General features: G+C 53.3%; 8 protein-coding genes across 8 annotated transcripts; 4 read left to right on the top strand and 4 right to left on the bottom strand.

The window, feature by feature from the left end:
- Positions 1-113: 113 nt before the first annotated feature.
- UHO2_01444 (uncharacterized protein) lies at positions 114-1493 on the bottom strand (the record flags this gene model as incomplete). Its single annotated transcript, XM_041553911.1, has 1 exon — positions 114-1493. The coding sequence occupies one exon, from the start codon at positions 1491-1493 to the stop codon at positions 114-116; it is 1380 nt and encodes a 459-aa protein (XP_041409845.1).
- A 585-nt stretch (positions 1494-2078) lies between these two features.
- Positions 2079-3174, top strand: UHO2_01443 (putative UBC1 - E2 ubiquitin-conjugating enzyme; the record flags this gene model as incomplete). Its single annotated transcript, XM_041553910.1, has 5 exons — positions 2079-2169; positions 2262-2335; positions 2484-2879; positions 2973-3031; positions 3126-3174. 5 exons carry the CDS (start codon positions 2079-2081, stop codon positions 3172-3174), a joined length of 669 nt encoding a protein of 222 aa, XP_041409844.1.
- Positions 3175-3396: 222 nt separating this feature from the next.
- Positions 3397-5069, bottom strand: UHO2_01442 (uncharacterized protein; the record flags this gene model as incomplete). The annotated part of the gene is made up of 2 exons (XM_041553909.1): positions 3397-4905; positions 4995-5069. The coding sequence occupies 2 exons, from the start codon at positions 5067-5069 to the stop codon at positions 3397-3399; spliced, it is 1584 nt and encodes a 527-aa protein (XP_041409843.1).
- Positions 5070-6367: 1298 nt separating this feature from the next.
- Positions 6368-8077, top strand: UHO2_01441 (uncharacterized protein; the record flags this gene model as incomplete). Its single annotated transcript, XM_041553908.1, has 1 exon — positions 6368-8077. One exon carries the CDS (start codon positions 6368-6370, stop codon positions 8075-8077), a length of 1710 nt encoding a protein of 569 aa, XP_041409842.1.
- A 307-nt stretch (positions 8078-8384) lies between these two features.
- UHO2_01440 (uncharacterized protein) lies at positions 8385-10193 on the bottom strand (the record flags this gene model as incomplete). The annotated part of the gene is made up of 1 exon (XM_041553907.1): positions 8385-10193. One exon carries the CDS (start codon positions 10191-10193, stop codon positions 8385-8387), a length of 1809 nt encoding a protein of 602 aa, XP_041409841.1.
- A 332-nt stretch (positions 10194-10525) lies between these two features.
- On the top strand, positions 10526-10765 carry UHO2_01439 (uncharacterized protein; the record flags this gene model as incomplete). Its single annotated transcript, XM_041553906.1, has 1 exon — positions 10526-10765. One exon carries the CDS (start codon positions 10526-10528, stop codon positions 10763-10765), a length of 240 nt encoding a protein of 79 aa, XP_041409840.1.
- Positions 10766-14431: 3666 nt separating this feature from the next.
- UHO2_01438 (uncharacterized protein) lies at positions 14432-16015 on the bottom strand (the record flags this gene model as incomplete). The annotated part of the gene is made up of 1 exon (XM_041553905.1): positions 14432-16015. The coding sequence occupies one exon, from the start codon at positions 16013-16015 to the stop codon at positions 14432-14434; it is 1584 nt and encodes a 527-aa protein (XP_041409839.1).
- A 1397-nt stretch (positions 16016-17412) lies between these two features.
- On the top strand, positions 17413-18482 carry UHO2_01437 (putative FRQ1 - regulator of phosphatidylinositol-4-OH kinase protein; the record flags this gene model as incomplete). The annotated part of the gene is made up of 5 exons (XM_041553904.1): positions 17413-17476; positions 17592-17894; positions 17988-18061; positions 18204-18252; positions 18400-18482. 5 exons carry the CDS (start codon positions 17413-17415, stop codon positions 18480-18482), a joined length of 573 nt encoding a protein of 190 aa, XP_041409838.1.
- Between the last annotated feature and the right edge of the window lie 249 nt (positions 18483-18731).

Genomic DNA, 18731 nt, shown 5'->3' with positions numbered 1-18731 from the left:
ACATGTGTGTGATTGAAGCTATTGTTACAAATGTGTTCGTGGAGAGGCACGTCGACCTGTGCACCTGTGCAAGGGGTATTGTATGGATGATTCGGACATGGCCTTTCTGGATGCTACTCTGTTGTCTGGGTGGCTTGTATCTGAGTTTGTTTCTTTCGCTCTTCCTCCTTGGCAACTTTGCACACTTCGGACCAGACTTTGTTCTCCCACTCCTTCTCGTGGATCTGCTTTCTCTCCTCCATTTCAGCCTCTTCGTAGAGATGCCGATGATCAATGTAACGCTCTTGCACCTCGAGTGCATCGCCCCAGCCCAACGGGTCACCCCGATCAGCAACGCTGAACAGAGAATGGGGATCTGCACCCAGTCCTCCTGCGCGTGCTTGCGCTCTGAGCGCTGCTGAAGCTGTTGCCGAGGCTCTTCCTGGCTCGTATGCGCCTTCATTTTCTTCCTCGCCAAAGCCGAGGACATTGCTGGTGGGTGAGACGTAGATGTATCCGACCGCCTTGTCCAGCACTTGTAGCAGACGGAACATAGAGCGGCGATCCTCAACCGCAAGCGTCTCGAATGAGACAAGTCCGAAGTCCTCGACGAGCTCACAGATGGCTTCGTTCAATTTGCCAAACTTTTCGTTACGCCGTGAGGAGTCTGGACCCGATGGATGTGAGAGGAGGTCTCGCAGGTAAGAAAGATCTTGGACCTGTGTGTAAAAGTCGAGGTTAAATGCCAGCTCAGATCGAAGTCCCATGGCCGCTCGTCCGCCCTCTCCAGCTCCACCATCCATGTCCTCATCCGAATCATCATTGCTCTGCATGTCTTCGTCATCACTGTTCGGGTCACACTGGTCCAGAGAGCGCTTGGAGCGAGATATGTATGACTGGCCGAGGAGGTCAACTTTGGACAGAACGTTGACGTGGGGCAGCTCAAGCGTTAGCATGGCTCTTAGGGCGAGGATGAGGATGGACACGTAGCGGGAAGCATCGGTAATGTGCGTGGCATCGGTGAGATGGACAGCAACGAAGCGCAATCCAAGTTGCTTGTTGAGCGTCTCCAGGATCCGTTTGAGTGCCGGATGGTTGGTCGACAGCTCGACCTGACCGGGTAAGTCGAAGATCAGATACTCGAAGCCAGCACTGACTGGGCCAACGGGTGTTTCTTGATCACCGTGACATGCGATCTGACCAGTCTTGCCTTGGCGTTGCTCCTCCATCACTCTTTTGAGCTCCTGGATGAGCCAATCGACGTTCTTTTCCAGATACTCAATGCAGTACAACATGGCCGCATTCGGACCAAGCGAGAGTTCGACCATCACATCGCGGACTGAGATGAGCTTGTTGATATCGACAGCACATGGATACGGGAGTCGGTCATTTGCTGGATCGAGATTGATGACGCTGCATGGCCTTGAGAGGAGAGATAGGAATTGGTGTTGTCCATTGCAGTAAGTCGTCTTGCCAGAACCTGGAGGCCCAATGACCAGCTGTGCGAATGGCATAATGTCGAGTTGATCGCCATTCAGATCGATGCGGTTATCAAGCGGTACGATGACGAGATTCTGTCCGCAACGTCGAAGGGAAGGATGGTCGGATGGACCGCGGCGATGACTGACAACCTTTTGGCTTAAAGTTGTGATCTTTCAGAAAAGTGTTTCTTTCTGGCAGCTTCGCTTTCTTCCAAAAATCACAACTTGAGACTTTTGGCCGCTCACTCAGCTCGGCCTCCACCGCTTCTCTCAAGCTGCGATGATGTGGAGCGCCGCCGTAAAAAGCTTAGCGTGGGCGTCTGCGATACACACAGTATGTATGTGAAAATAGAGCTGCGGTGTTCAGCCTCATTTCCGCTCAGGCAAAGTGAGAGAGAGCTAAGCTTGGTCAGGGTCACACTTCGTACACCTAATCAGGTCTCAGCATTCATTCTTCTTCACCTCCTTCCGCACTTCAACCACCTGACCAACTTCTATAGCACCCTCAACGCTTCTTCGCAGCACGACCAAGAACCGGTGCCTGGTTTCTAGCTCTTCGAAGAATCTCTGCAACATCTGTAACCTGCGTACGGCTTTACAACTGCGGCAGCGGCAACCATGGGAGACGCCCGCTTGAGACGGATCAACAAGGAGATCAACGACTGCAAGAATGACAAGGTCTCTGGTATCCAGGTGACATTAATAGATGGTGAGTAGTTCATCGCGTCAAGGCATACTCAAGCCTGCTAAGTACGATGTCAGCTGACTCACAACATACGTTCCCCTCTGTCTCGCGAACAGAATCGCCATTTCACCTTGTCGGGACCTTCCCAGGACCAGAGAACTCGCCATACGAGAAGGGCACATTTGATGTGGTACGTACCTGGATTTGCGGCATCGTCCTCACTTGGTCGAGTTCCGCAGAGCGTTTGCCTCGAATGCTTCTCCTGACACACCTACACTTTCCGCACTGCTGCGTGCTCTCCGCTATGGACCAACAAACTCTATTCAAACGGCTTACAGGACATTGTCGTTCCCGAAGGATACCCGTTTCAGCCTATCAAGATGAAGTTCATCACCCGTGTCTACCACCCCAACATCTCGTCGCAATCCGGAGCCATCTGCCTCGACATCTTGAAAGACCAATGGTCGCCTGTCCTCACGCTCAAATCCACGCTCATGTCCCTCCGATCCTTGCTCTGCTCACCTGAGCCCAACGACCCGCAAGATGCCGAAGTAGCGAAACACTATCTTCGCGACAAAAACGACTTTGAAAAGACAGCACGTAACTGGACCGAGATCTACGCCAACGGCTCCGAGTCCGCTCAACCGCCATCGAAAGGACAGACTGACGACAAGGCGGACCCGATCCTGCTGGCAGGGTTGAAGAAGGAGCACGTGGACCAATTTGCCAATATGGTGAGTGTCTTACAGACTTGACGAGGCTGTCAAGGTTAGTAGAGCTGAGTGCTGACTCTACATGATTACGGCTTGCTTATGCATTCACAACAGGGCTTCGAAAGCAACAAGGTTATTGAGGTGCTCAAGAAGCTCAACTACCGTGGCGCCAAGTAAGTGCTCTAATCCCTACATGTCGCGTGGCAAATACTACCTACCTCGTTCGGCCTCGATGACTGACATCCATCTGGCGTTTCCTCACCACAGCGTCCGCAACATCACCGACGACACTGTCCTCAACGAGCTTCTCAATTGAGCGCCACCGCTCCCAAAAGCATGTAAAACTCAACGCAGATCAAAAGCACACATCCTTCATCTTTCCTGACTCGTTCGAACAACAGGAAAAGGGCTGGTGCAAGGAACATCAGTACGGTCACCGGGATGAACATGAGTTAAAGGGGGGAATCATTGCAATAGAAGGAACAGAACAAAACAGACTGGAAGAGGAAGCAGGTTGAATGCTCGTTTTGCAAAGCATCTAAGCGCCGTTACGGCTCAAATCTTCAAGATACTGTGAGAGCTTGAGAGCACCAGACCTGAAGCTGTCAATGCTGCTCTGAACATCCGGGTTGGCCATAAATCGCTCGTAGTACTCTCGTGCAGTTGCCTCGAGATCGCCGAAGTCTCCACCCTGCTGTGGTCCCTGTTCGCCTTCCTCGTCCTCCTCGCGACCGAAGTACTGATTCGATGAGATGGAAGTCTGGCCCTGGAATGACTGCAAACGTTGCTGTGCTTCCGAGGTGGCCTGAGAATCGTACGAGCCTCGCTGGAAGTATTGGTCGGACGAGATGCTCTTCTGGCTTGAGAACTTGTTGCGCGCGTAGCTGGGTTCTCCGCCGTCAGCGTCCGAGTCGGTAGCCGAGGCATTGTTGGCGGCAGCGGCGGCGCGTTCTGCGGCAAGCTTGGCTTGGTGTGCGTTGGCCTTCATGCCCAGACGACCGAAGCCCATACCGAGACGGTCCATGTCGCCATTGGCTTTGGCAGCAGCAAATGCATCCGGAGTGGCAGCAGCACCGGTTCGAGCGCCGGCTGCACCACTCTTGGTTGCGGGAGAGGAAGGGGCAGCCGTCTTGCCGACAGCTGCTTTCACAGCTTCACGTGCAATGCGTTCTGCTTCAGCTTGCTGCTCGCTGGCCTTTTGCGCTTCACGAGCTTTGGCTTCGGCATCCTCAGCCGCCTTGGCCTCTGCAGCTCGTGCAGCTTCTTCTTCCTTGGCTTTTCTTTCAGCTGCGGCAAAGTCGATGGGTGCGCCTGCCTTCTTGGCACCGAGACCAAGCTTACCCGCTCGTGCGGGTCGGGCGGCAGCAGCAGACATGCCTGTGGTGGTTGGGCCGGTTCCTGTCGGAGTGGTGGTGCCCGGAGTTGAACTGGCGGAGGAAGTGCGGCTGACTGCACCCAAAGTCTTTCGGGCGGCGGAGCTGCTAGCGCGTAAAGAGGCTGAGGTGACGGTCTTTGGGGCGGCTGCTGGTGCGGGAGCGGGTTTTGGTGCTTGTGCCGCTGCTGGTGCTGGTGCTGGTGCTCTGGTAGAAGTAGCAGGCTTGTCCCATTCATCGAAAAAATCGTCCATGCCACCTCCGCCGGACTTGGCATTCGCTGCTGGTGCTGACTTCTCTGCACTGGGAACGGCAAGACCTGGAAAGTATACAGGGCTGTTAAGACTCTGACCTGCGGCGTCCTGAAGTGCTCTCTTCTGAAGCTCGTCCTTGTATGCCAATGCTACCGATGAGGTGTACTTCACCTTGCCTTCCGTTGAGGGAACAAGGAGGTGAGCACCTCCCTTCTTATTGAAGAACTCGGCAGCGGCAGCGTTTCCTCCCACCTTCATGAGGCGTAGTTGGGACCAGTTCCATGAATCGAGGTTGGTGGAGCGGACAAAGGTGATATGTACGCCCATATTACGGTGAACGGAAGAGCAGTCGAGGCAGATGTAGATGGCAAAGGTGGCAGAGGCCCATGTTGGGTTCTTGGCTCCACAATCGAAGCATACCTGTCGATGTCAGATGGCAAGCATATCGAAAGAATTGAGGTCAGTCATGTCTTGTGCCAGTCTGAATGCGGTTGATGTTGTGTACAAACCTTGTTACCCTTTTGAGTTGTCTTGAGAGACTTAAAGATCTCGACGAGCTCGTCTTTGGAAGGTCCGTCGGACATGGTGCACAGAAGTTGTCGATGCCGATGTGACTGACTCGGAGGGTAGGAGAGACGCCTGGGCAAAATCAGGGGACCTGCAGAGCTAGGATAGTGGCAGGTGGGCGGTGAATGTAACCAATGGTGAGGAGGAGAGGTTGGTAGCAGTGACAAAGGAAAAGCAAGTCGAAGGTCCGAGTCTGTATTGATTCGGGCTCACAGATCAGCACGCTGCACCTTTCATCTACACTCAAGACACGCAGCCACACCGAGAGGGTCAAGTCAATCTTCTCAAGTCAGGTTTGTGTGTGCTTTTCTAGCCCGGCCATCTCCATATCGTGAGCGACACGACACGTATTCCGACAGTTCGCTCTTGTTAGACCGTGTTCTGCTTGCAGTTGGTGAGTCTTTTTTTTTCTTTTTTCTCTTGTATTGGCAAAATACAAATTGGATGCACAGCTTGAACAGCTGGTGGAAGTCGAAATCACTTTGATTCCAAATCGGTGAATTGCTCATGGAAAGCGAATACAATTCCTTCTTGCAAGTGACAGAGCGAATACAAGAGGGTCTAAGTCTGCCTATACCGCCGCTTCATTTCTGCGCAAGCGATCAGGCAAGTCGAGCAGAGCAAAAAGAGAAGAGCGCAGCACAGTCTATCAGCCAACCAACCAGACTGAAGAGAGAGAGGCATGGGCCTGCTTTGGCACTTTTAACTTTAGCGTCTTCTTGAACCGTATCCGGATTCTAACACAATCGCATCCACAACCAGGGTCCGCTTTTCTTCCTTTCTTCATCGACATCATCCATCCTCATCCTCCGTCTTCACCCACAAAGCTTTGCTACGACAGAAGCCGTACGTACGACAACGCAATCGGAACCATCTATTCAACCGGCTCAATCGCAAATTTCGCATTGCACCAGCTAGCCGGCAGCCTCGACGTTCCGCATCTCTGTTCAGCATCGAAACCGCCACTGACAGCCACCCGTGTCGCTTGACAACCCTTCTGCTTGCTTGCAAATCTCGTTGCACATCATAACAGGATTTCAGCTACAGACTAGCTGCTCTTAACTTCTGCTTGGTCATGCAGAGACCAGGTAGGTAACCGCTTGCGCTTTGAACTTCCGTTCCGTTTCGGAAACCTTCAGTTGCTCATTCTCCACCCTCTCTACCTTTGCTTTTTTTTTGTGACCGACTTCGTTCATTGACAGGTTCCGCTAATCCAAAGCCGAACCATCAACTTGCTGCATTTGCAAACAGACTTCCGCATACAAACTCTGCATCATACCTCGGTTCCAGTCCCGCTCCTGGCCCTAACGCAGCCATGTATCCATATCTTCAAGGCGGCCCACGGATGATGGGATCTTTCTTGGGCATGCCGCAATCACAGCAAGGTATGTTTCAATCAAGTCCGCTGGGGATTCAGTACAAAGAAGCTCTCCATACGTATCGGCATGCAGATACACAGAAGCTGACATCTTCAACTGCATCGCTTCCGCAATCGCTTGCAGGTGGAGCTGGTGGCTTTCCTTTCGGCGGCTCAGGGTCCAACAATACAACAGGCACAGCGAGTCTAGCTTCGCAGTTGGCAGGACTGTCTGGCGGGCAATCGCAAGGACAGGGTCAAGGCGGTGAGCTCAACCCGAGCGACTTCCCCGCACTAGGCGGAGGGCAACAAGGTGGACAAGGACAGCAAGGAGGCGCACCCGGTCTTGGTGGTCTTAACAACCCATTGTCGAGCTATGCAACCCAAGCAGGTACCGGCGGTGTAACTGCGGCACTCAGTGGTGGTGCTCCGCTTCGTAACTTCAACCAGGACGACTTCCCAGCGCTCAATCAGTCAGGATCAACAGATGGACGTACAGGCGATGATGGCTTCCCACATGGCGTGGCAGAGCAGGTTTCGGCAGCAGCAGCACTTCAGCACCAGCATCAGCAACGTGAACAGCATCGACAAAGTCTGTTAGGTTCAGTCGTAGGCGGAGCACGGTCCGATGCATCCTTGTCAGCAGCGAGAGGAGGTTTCGGAGAGCCCGATCGCAACTATGCCACAAAACTTGGCGCAGGACCTCCAGGGCCAGGGTTGGGTATGCATCAGCAGACATGGGCGCCGCCAGGTTCGGTGTTCGGAGGTGCAGGACAGAATCAGCTCAACGGCCTTCAGCGTGCCTCTTCACCATCTTCTGCAAGGTCTCCGCTCTCGAGTGTGCGCAACGCAGCAGGCAACCTTGGTGCTTCCTCGCCTTTGACAGACAACGCCTCGGTTCGTGGAAATTCGCTGGATGCTGCTGCAGCCGGACAGACCGGTGCGATGGCGCAAACACCTGCACAGCAGATTTTGACTTCGCCAGCGGATCGTTTCGGATTGCTCGGGCTGCTTTCGCTGATCAAGTCGTCAGATCCTGATCTCTCAATGCTTTCGATGGGCGTCGACTTGCAAACTTTTGGTCTTAACCTCAACTCGTCCGATCCATTGCATCCGTCTTTTATCACGCCATGGTCAGAGAACAACATGCTTGCCTCGTCCAGAGTCGAGCCCGAGTTCACATTGCCATCATGCTACAATGTGCAGCCTCCACCGCCGGCGCAGAGCAAAATCGCCTCATTCTCAGATGAAACACTCTTCTTCATCTTTTACTCGACACCACGCGATGTTTTGCAGGAGGTAGCGGCGCAGGAGCTGTACGCACGAAACTGGAGGTACCACAAAGAGCTGCACGTATGGCTGACCAAGGAGCAGAACACGGAGCCTACGCAGAAGACGCCAACGTATGAACGCGGAACATACGTTTTCTTCGACCCATCGTTATGGGAGAAGGTCTCCAAGAACTTCCACCTTTTGTACGAGATGCTCGAGGAGAAGGTGCCCAGCCAGGCTCAGGCACTGGCAGCACAGGCAGCGGCACAGCAAGCCGCAGCTGTAGCCGCCGCCGCTCAGCAGCAGCAACAGCAAAGACCACCTTCCTCTCAGCAGCAAACACAGCAACAGCAGCAGTCGCCTTCGCCCGCACCACAGCAGCAGCAGCAGTCGTAAGCGGGCAGCACTGGTCGACTCGGTTGCACTTGCACTGTCACTTTTCCTTGTACTTGTTCCAATCCAAACACAACATGCAGATTGAATGAGCATGCGTTTTTATTTCCAAAGACCATCCGCCTGAGCTCGCTCAGCTGAGCTTTCCGGGACGTCTGACGTCGATTGATGAGCGCTCACCATCTTGTTTTAACGCACTTTACTGTTCTCAATGAGACCACACACGAAGAGCACACAAGTCAAGGTTTTGATGATGTGTGAATGAATGTGATTTGCGGCAAAGCCGACATGCAATCTATATTATAGCAAATTAGTACTTGCGCAAATGATAACTCCTGTCAACAGGATCAAGCATTTGTCTGTTGGACTTGTTCCACAGACCGAAAGCCTTCTTGTCCAACCCGTTCTGCACAGCTGGCTGCTTCTTCTTGCTAGCCACCTTAGCACCTCTCGCAACCGACCCGGAGGACTTTGCATACTCCTGGGCCATAGCGTACACCTGCCTGTAATCCAGACTGGGCCTGGAAAGGTCAAACACAATCTCATCGACATTGATCGAAACGATCTCAGGAAGGTCAGAGTAGGAGCTCGAGCTGGAACTGGAACTCCTAGCGACCATCTCTGGAGTCTTGATACCGCTGTTTCTTCGACAGTTGTCGCTCGTGCCTGCGTCGCTGATGGTGTAAGTGGTGCAAAGAGGGGGCAGCTTGGAAGCAGATGCGTTGCCAGGCTTATGTGAGAGAAGGGAGGAGAAAAGACGGCTAGCTTCATCTCGACCCGAATCAGAGTTTTCTGAGAAGCGCGAGACAAGTTCTTGTGGCTCCTCGTCCTTAGGTGTGGCAATATGACCTGGAGTGAGCTTGAGGTCCTTGAGCAAAGTGAAGTGGGAATCGAATGACTTGCTGCCTGATTTGGAAGCAGATCGCTTGTAGCTGCGTTTGGCCACCTTGGAGTCGAGAGACAAGCCTGCTTCGAGGAACTTGAGGTCCAAAGTTCTATCGACCTTGGGAGTGCCTGGTGCTGTTCGAGGTGACAAGATCGCGGACTCGGCACCTTCGAACATGGGCGAGCTTGTGTAGAGAGGGGAGCCCTGTCTGCTGTAACTCTTCTTGATCTGGTCCGTACGGCGAAGCACTGCCTCTGTGGGAGGCTGTGAGGGCTGAGGAGGTAGAGGACCCAACGACAGCGGAGCTGATCCACTCCTCACGTGCGAACGAGTGAAATGGGCTGGCACAGGCGGCGTCATTTGGTGGCTAGCACTTCTCGCACGACCTCTTGACGCCTTGGGAGCGCCATGTCCGCTCTCGCTGCGGGTCATCCTTGCTGGTGACCTGCTCGGAACCACTGGAAATTCGCAAAGGTTGGCCAGCAACTGGTAATCAATGTCGTCGAGGCTGGATCGGGAGCGTACCAACTCAGCGGCAACAAGAGACTCTACCGATACACTTTCTGGGAAGGCAGGCATTTCCTCTTCCGACGAAGCAGAGATGCCAAGGTTGTCGAGCCAGCTGTCGGAGGATCGAGAAGAGACGGAGGAGAGCATGGGAGAGGAGCTCGCCGCGCTATAAGAAGAGCTCCCACTGTACCTCGGCATGATCACTGGTACTGGCACTGGTACTGCTGCTGTCGTCGCAGATTTCTTTGGAGGAGCAGCAATCACAAAGACCTCGTTGGACATCAGGAACAGCTTAGGCGCTGGAGGCGCCTTCCTTTCATCCTTCCAAGGTCTCGGGGAAGCCCGCAGTATCGCAGAAGAAGGTCTCACGCTCGAGCTGGTGTCACGAATGGTGCGCGCATCAAAGGAAACTTTGGAGTTAGAACCAAAGGTTGGAGTCTTTGGCATCCTGGGCGACGAAGGTATAGAGGCATACGCATCGATATCAGGACGCTGCGAATATGGGGAGAAGAGATCGAAGGCTCTTCGACTTGCGCACTCCTCACTGGGCGCCGCGGCGAGTGTCGCTGTGGAGCGCGATGCGAGGCTTACAGCGCTGCTGCTCCTCGAGAGGTCGGAGGAAGTCTTGTCCTTTCCGAGTGAAAGTCGGCGTAGGATGGTTTTCTTGAACTTCTTCTCGGCACTCGCAGGGAGCGAGAAGGTGGATGAGGCAAAGCTGTGCATGGTGAAGCGATGGGGCAAGGAAGCTCGGTCGCTGAGATGCACTTGTTGGTGAAGGGAAGGGTAAGGTAAAGAGCAAAAAGAAGATTACGACAGAGGTGTAGAAAGAAGCTGAAGGAAATCGTGTCGTTGGTGGAAAGATGGAGAGAGAGAGGACCTTGCTAGCTAAGTATTAGAGGGTATAGAGAAGTTAGCAGGGGGGCGGTCTCGTAGGGAGGAGGGGTATGGAGTGTCTTTGGAGTCTCGAGGAACGGAAGAAAAAATTGGGTCGTATATGAAGTCGGGGAAGGAGATGTTTGGCGGCTATGAGCTCGGACGGACCTCCACTTCTTGCTATGAGTTCGGTCCGCCTAGCCACCGCACGCAATGAAGCCGGCCTGGAGAAGGGGCTCAAGACAAAAGATCGACGACAAGCAAAGGCCTCGACCACTCTAAAGAGCACCGAGACAATCGATGCAAATCAACAACTCAAAAGCTGCCATGAAGCACAAGGGGCCAAGCACATGGAGATTAACAAAGTCATCAACCTGAACGCAGGAAGAATCGTGGTGTTTGTAGTCGCAAGCAATGTTTAAGGCCGAGACACCTGAAGACCTCACGACGAAGAGAACCATTGTCGACCCTTGTGAGACACTCTGTTGTACAAGCTGAGATATGCAGAAGCTCGCAATCATACACAGGGACTTGGAGCAAGACAGAAGCGCAGCGGAAACAAGCCACAAATAAAGCACACACACAAAGGCGATTCATTTGGGTCGGCGGAAGGGTCCAAGCTGCAAAGGCGCTATGAAGAAGAGAGCCAAGAAGCCGTCACGCATATGCACTAACGAGCGGCTGGGAAAGAGAATGAAAGAGAGATGGCCGACGAGAGAGAGAGACGCTCGAATGAGTGAGCTTGGGAGACTGGAGCATTCGACATGAGAACAGGCATTGTTGGATGTTTCAGATTTGTGAGAGAGCCATCAAGTTAGGCTGTTGGTGCAGGCGTGTCTCAGAGCGGCGGGCCGTCAAACGCTGGGCAGCGGAAGCTCTTCCGCACCATTCGCATTCTCGAACTTCCGCCTCTCCGCCCTCATCGGCCTCATTTATGTTGCCTTATCCTCTCTGCGGTCGATTGTAGTCGTGCTGGTTGCAATCAAAAGTTCAGTGAATCATCTGCAGAAGAAGGATGCAGCTTTCAGCTACGCAATTCAGCCAAACCAATGAGAGACGGACAAATGCGAGGAGAGGCGGCGGAAAAGCATAGAGGCCAAGCGAGATGAGCCTGTAGGAGGTAGAGAGGCGAGTACGCTAATGAAGGACGACAGCAGGACATGCTTAAGCGGTCAGGCACACATGCACACCCACCTCTTTTTACTTTTTCACACTCTAGACCCATGCCAACCTGCAGGTTTGTCTTGCAGGACCCGGCATGAGGCGAAAGAGAGAGAGAGAGGGCGGAAGAAGGAACCGCAAGGCCAACCGTAGAGCGTCGATGGTGCTGTTCCATGAGCTTGGCGGCTTCGGCTTGGTCGATTGGTGAGAACCAGCCTCTTTTTCCGAACTCTTCACCGTCTTGGAGCAATGATCGTCAATTCTAACGGTACTTGCGCAGGGCGTTGGTTCTGTGTGGCCGCGGTGTACGGAAATTCCCGATTTTGCTGACCGTGAGAGGAGAAAAAGCAGTGAAAAGAGAGAATGTCTCAAAATCTGCGATAGATGCACGAACGCGTTACTGCTGCAGTGCCGCTGAGCAATCTCGACTCTCATATTTGGCTTCCTGACAGCTGAGATTGAGTTGGACTCCGACCCTCTCAAACACAAACACAAACACAAACACAAACACAAACACAAACAAACAGACTACGAGATCGCTCTGGCCCTCCTTCGGCAAGCAATGTGCTCTGACCTCATCTCAACTCCGCCCTTCGCAAGGGTTTGATGTCTCAAGGGAGATAGATTTCCGGATTCCTTCGCAATCATCTTCAAAGGATAATTTCGATCTCAGGTTGTTAGAGCCATTCGTACCGATGAAGATGATGCCCTTTAGTTGGTGTGAGTCGTAGCGACGAGGGCTGCAGGAACGCAGGATGAAGATCACAGTTCATGGTTGGCGTCGACGTTGTGGCAGGCGCACAGCAAGCGAAAAGTAGACTTTGAATTTAACCTGTCAAGAAATTTGTGTGGCAGCAGATAGCGACATGATTTTCCGGGCTTTTTTCGCAGAAAAAAATAATTCTGGGCGTCTTCTTCATCAAGCACACGCCTCCTTCCTCGATCATCACCAGCAACGCTTTGCTCAAAATCAGAGCTCGATAGACCCAGATCTTGTCTAGACTGATCAGAACTGAGACCAGAAGGTTGCGAAAGAAAGTCACGGACTGTGCGGAGGCTACGGAAAAGCATCGGGCCGACTAACCCGAACTTCAAAAAGACCCCGTGTCTGTCTGCTCTTCGCTGCGGGACGAAGATCAGCCACGATCCGTTTGAGCGCGCGGCCCAGAAGAGAAGTATAGACCAAAGAGATGACTGTCCTCGAGACAGCTCCTCGGTAAAGCACAAAAAGGTGCTTGGTCGGTCCTCGCTTCCGTAGCCCAAAAGCTATCCGTACCCGATACATTAGAGCATAAGAGGCTTGGCTTTCTACCCATGCTTCTTGCCGGTAATCTCTCCCCCTCTTTCCTTTTTGTCGAGAGCATGATATTGCTTGTGACGGATAGCGAGACACGGGAACGTCATTTCGCTTGCTTTAGTCGATCGTGCGGAACAGTAAGATTCGGGCTAGTCGTGTGAAGGTGAGCAAGCGCTGCTGCTGAATGATATGTAGGTTCCGAAACGCTCCCTGTCAGGTGAAAGGACCTTGGGCTGGTACGCTACTGCACAATGAAGCGCATGAGTGCCCGCAATGGACATATTTGAACCGCCGAACCGATAGAGAATGGTGAGAAGCTTGAATACTACCAGCCTGGGCGAAATCCGGCCTCACTCTGCTGCAATCAGTGGCCGTGAGGCTTGCAGATCAGACTCCTGTCGGTCTGTGCGCGCAACATCCACGCCTGCTTGCGCAAGGGTTCAAAGTCTCATTAGCTCGCAACCCAGCACGAAGAAAGCATCACACGCTGCTCTCCATCACCTCGATGTAGCTCGCCGCATGTCAAGTCTCAGTATCACATACGCCGGAGCCCGATGAACCTCAGAGCCGCGAAACGATGGTATCAAACCCAAATCTCTGGTGTAAAACAAGCATCGGGGCTAAGGTCCACACTGCGAATCAGCACATGCTTGATCCAGGCTGACAAACCATAGGGCCGGTCTCATTTGCTGTCGGTCAATGTAAAGGTTGCGCGGTCTGAGGCAGCTGAGTTGAGATTCAAGGACTTTCCTGAGACTGCAAGCAGTACTTGCAGACGGAGAGGGTGAGAACGAGGGAGTGGTCGGATGGGCATGAATCTTCCTGAAACTGGCGCTCAACCATCTTCTGTTTGCTGTCTGATACAGATCAATACTTAAGGTCTTGCGGTCAAAGAGACAGGTTTCACCGACGCGCGAAGCACGCACGCAAGAAAGAAATGCGAGACATTTTCTAGCCCTTTAGCACCTTTTCCGAGGCTCCCTCGCTTCGGCTTTTCACCATCTTCTGCACGTCCACCCGTTCATTCCACCTCGCTCGCCGGTGGCATGCTGCTGTGTGGCTAAGGGGTGGAGAGCAAAGACCGTAAACCTCAGCCCCACATCAAACTCGCGCCCCATCACATGGCAGGGCTTCGGCATGGGCGTGGGCGTGGGCGTGGGTGTGGGCGTGGACGTGAGTTGGAGCGGCAGGACGTGCGGCTCTGAGAATCAATCTCGTTGCGAATCGCGACAAGTCACCTCGTAAAGAGCGGTTGAGCTTGGCGAGGAGGATCTTCGCCGTGCTGTAGCGCTCCTTTAGGTTGCGGAGTACGCTGCCGGACCGTTCGGCGTTGGCTTTTCAGCCGAAGAGAAAGGACTTAAACGCTGAGATCGTGTCATTGAATCGCGGCGATTCATTCCTCGATGTCGGCATCGTTGTCACTCTGGTTAGTCAACATTCTCACGTTCTCTCGGACAAGCGTCTTCAGGGAAGTCAAGCAACCAGAAGCGATGATCTGCCAATGGTACTCAATGATGCAAATATGCTGAAACAGTGACACGAATTGAAGCGAGATGCAATGCGAGATATGGGACATGAGTATGAAACAGGCTCTGTGAACGAAACGCCATTGTGCCGCAGGTTGGTAGGCTCACAACGTCCCGCGTTGTGTCCTCGGTGAGCGTCTGCAAGTACCTGTGGTGTTAGAAGAGTTTCGTCGACGTCGGCGGAGGCCCTTCTGCGAGGTATTCGTCGCCTCCTTGCCTTGACCATCTTCTTCACCGGCTCCTTCCTCTGCTTGTGTTTGCTCGTCTGAGCTGCCTTTTCGGAACAATGGCACGCTGGTGGGCAGCACTGGCTCATCCTCTCCCGAGTCGCTGGAATCGACCAAGCTAGCATCTTGTTTAATGGGACCAGTCTTCATCTTGCCGTCCTCTTCGCGTGGGTCGTTGACGGGTTTGCCCATCGTTAGGCGCAGTCCCACAATGCCATTCTTCTCTCTGCCGTTGAAAGCACCTTTGATCTTGGATCGACAGACTGGACACTGACCTGCCAACGGATCAGGTCTGTTTCTAGCGCCACCACCACGACCACCCGCAGCGCTGCCGCCTCGAGAAGCACCGCCTCCTCCACGACCACGCCCCGCTGCTGCCCCGCCGCCTCTGCCGCCACCGCCGCCACCGCCGCCACCGCTTTCGGGCCCACCTGCACCAGACGCAGCACCAGAACCTCTACCTGCTCCGAAGGCCGCGCCAGGAGCGAAGCGACTGAGTAAACCTTCAAACCCGAAGAGTGATTGCTCCTCCTCTGCCGCTCCACGCTGAACAGCTTGCGTCTTTAGCGCTTGAAAGAGACATTCGCCGCAGAAGAAGTGACCGCACGGGGTCACGCACAAGTTTGTGGGTGCATCGAAGCAGATCGGACACGTGAATTTGGACAGCAAGTGGTGCTCGATGGGTGGAGGTTTGGAGCGAGGAGGTGACTTGGTCGGCATTGCAAGATTCGTCGATCGCAGTCGTTGATCTGTGATAGGGTGTTCGCTTCTTGGCGGTAATTGAGGTGCTGTCTGTGCTGAGATGATGGAAAAGCTGGCGTCAGGATCTGAAAGCGAGGAAGAGCTTCGAGGCCGCACGATGGGCATGGGCCGAGTCAAGAAGTTACCTGTGCTTGGGTCGATACTGACACCAATCATTCTACCATCGTTGTTGGAATCGAATCGAAGTGGTCCTGCTGGCCTGCCCAAAGGAGGGGGAGGAGAGAAAAGATCGCTGCGTATTGTTGGTGGTGCAGCGGGAGCTCTTCGTATGCCCGCGACCTCGAAGTCGGAGGATCGGGTACGAAGAATAGGAGAGAGTCCGACTGCGACCACTTCGTCATCGTCAGAGCTGTCGCTGCTGATCTCGACAACATTGCTGGGGTTTGCTGCATTGCGAGTGTTCGCTGGTTCTATGGTTCTCTGGCGGTTACGAGCGATGCTAGAAGAAGTTGAAGCGCTGCGAGATGTCGATCTGGCTGGACGTAGCGAGGATCCGCTTGGAGTACCTGCACTACCGTTGCGACCTACACCATAAGGAGGCTGAGCGGGAGAGGAAGATCGACTTTGTGCTGCGGAAGAGTATGCACTTCTCGTTCTCGAAGAGGCTCTGCTGGAAGGACGAGAACCGCCAACCACGGTAGGACGTGGCAGCGGCGGATCTGTTTCGATCGAGGTTGGTGTTAATGAGCCGCTGGGCATTGTCATAATCCATAGAGGCGGGGCTAAATGGTAGAGCGGAAGAACTGTCGATGCCGCAGTGACTGCAGGCGTGCCTTGCTTCGACCTGCTTTACGCCTAGATCCTATCCAAGGTCATCGTTGGTGGTGTCGAGAGCATCCACAAAGTCGTTCGTCACAGCGATGTGAGCAGTGCCAAGAGTCCTTCACTGCAGCTCGTCAAAATGCTGTTCCCAACCGCTTTTGAATGTCGCTGAGCGGATGGAAGCTGAGATGGTGATCAAATGGAGGGAAGTTGTGTGTGGGTGAAGCACCAGACCGTCCGTCAAAACCCAAGTCAACTCAGCCATTGGAAGCCGAAGCTTCACGGAAGGCGCGCCTCAGGATGCCTTGTTGGTTGCATCGGCAAAGCGTGCGGAAAGAAATTTCAGGCCGGGACCAACACCTCCACTACCAATCGGGACCACCTCTGCCCGATCTTCATGCCAGCTCGTCAAAAGGCCGAAATGATGCCTGCTTCCCCTTCATCACCCTGATGTTCACATGTTCGGAATATTTGGTCACCGGATTGACATCGACTGTCATGCCTGCTCATAGCGAGGTACTAGGGTATTCCTCGTTTGGATCGCTTGGCCTTTTTGTGTGGAACACAGCCTCGGTTCAGAAGAACCTTCTTCTCTTCTCAACTGACACTCGGAGCTGGGCGAAGAGCGGGACACTGGATCCGCAGGCTGTCGACGGCTAGCCTGTTCGTTCTTCTGCAAGAGTGCGAAACGTTCCAAGCTGTATAGAGGAAGCAAGACATTTGACTGCAGAGCCACTCAACTCATTTTGAGCCTTTGGAGCCGAGCAAAGGCTTGGCAAGCAAGAAGCTGAAGCGGAGTTGCACTGACACGTTTTGCCGAGCTTTTTTGACTGTCCAATTAGCCTGCCTTGCGCTTTGCAGTCTGTGTCTTTCGTTTATCAACAGCTCGAATTAGAAATTCCTACTGCGTGCCTGGAGTTGGCAATTTCGTACGTGAACGAAGCTGGGGAAGCCAAATCGTAAACTGGCATTCGGCTGTGCTTTTCATGAGAGCCAACAGTCACCACGGACACAGCCTTGAGGATAAGGTGAGAAATAGAGTCAAATTCACGGTCAGACCCACGCGATGTCGAAAAAAAATAAAATGACGCCGTTCCATGCAAAGCTCGCGCTTAGAGACAGACACAGCCTGTCTGCAGACTCAAAAGTCAACTTTGTGTGGACCCCGTGCACACCAAAAGAAGCGAAGCGTTGTCACTTACATCAAAATATCTTTCTCCTTGTTCCGAAGCTCTCATCTTTTGCCTTTCGCCACATCATTTTCTACGACTCCCCGGTCTCAGGCCTTATCGTCCAATCCTGAAGTCGTCCGTAACGACAAATAGCATATCAACATGGGAAAGAACCAGTCCAAGCTCTCGCCGGAGCAGCTCTCCGATCTCCAGAAGAACACTTACTGTAAGTGCAACATTTGCTGTGACGCTCGGAAGGGATGATATAGACTGACTCTCGTTCTTATTCACTGATTCTGGCATGGTTCAATGCTTCGTGTGATCAATGTTGGGATCGATAGTCGACAGGAAAGAGTTGCAGCAGTGGTACAAGGGTTTCTTGAAGGACTGCCCTTCCGGTGTTCTCGACAAGCAGGAGTTCTGCCGCATCTACAAGCAGTTCTTCCCCTTCGGCGATCCATCCACGTTCGCAGAGTACGTCTTTGGCGTCTTTGACGAGAACAAGAACGGTACCATCGACTTCAAGGAGTTCATCTGTGCGCTAAGTGTCACTTCGCGAGGAAGGCTCGACGAGAAGCTTCGATGGGCGTTCCAGCTCTACGACATTGACGGAGATGGCACTATCACCTACGATGAGATGCTTAGTAAGCTGGAAATTGCTTCCATGAAGGTGGATCGATGATCTTGCAGTATTGACGACGAGGTACATCTGTTTTTCTCTCCTTTCGCCCCTACAGCAATTGTCAAGAGCATCTACAAGATGACCGGCCAGATGGTCAAATTGCCAGAGGACGAGGACACTCCCGAGAAGGTGAGTGTTCAGGCTACAGGGCCCGCTCTAGCTGCCTCGATGGCTAGCAACGAGCTCTGTGGAACAGACCAAATTGAATACGGAAGATGAGAGCCGATTACTGACCCGAGGGGCTCCGTTCCTCCTTTGTTTGACACGACAGCGAGTGGACAAGATCTTCCGCATGATGGACCGCGACAAGAACGCTCAGCGTAAGTGCAACTCGGAATCGCTCAATGCCCAAGCTCAATGCCCAAATTGAACATGCGGCTGACATTCTGCCATTTCTTCCTACACGTGCCCCTTCTCTCTCACCACCATCTTGCTCTAACACCATCCGGTCTTGTCATTGCTCGCAGTCTCGTTCGAGGAGTTTCAGGAGGGAAGCAAGCAGGACCCAACCATCGTCCAGGCTCTGTCTCTCTACGACGGTCTCGTCTAAACAGAATTCAAATGCAGCTACTTTGCGGCGTCAGTCCGGCCGCTCAGCTTGTACAGTCGACTCGCTTTGTAAATACCGACTCTTCTTCAACTCTCGGAAAAGTACCATAAACACAGCATGTATGTCTTACAGCACTCAGGCACTTCGATGCGGCTCCTTGTGTCCATCTTCTATGCCCGCAGTCTCTTCCTGTGGTGCTTGTAAGCTGGACGGGAGAGCAACTGGTCATTATCTGTGTCCGAAATGGTT

Source organism: Ustilago hordei, assembly GCF_900519145.1.
Source record: "Ustilago hordei strain Uho2 genome assembly, contig: UHO2_contig_02, whole genome shotgun sequence".
Taxonomy (NCBI): domain Eukaryota; kingdom Fungi; phylum Basidiomycota; class Ustilaginomycetes; order Ustilaginales; family Ustilaginaceae; genus Ustilago; species Ustilago hordei.
Note: the sequence above shows the minus strand (reverse complement) of the source record. Positions and strands in the feature narration are given on the sequence as shown.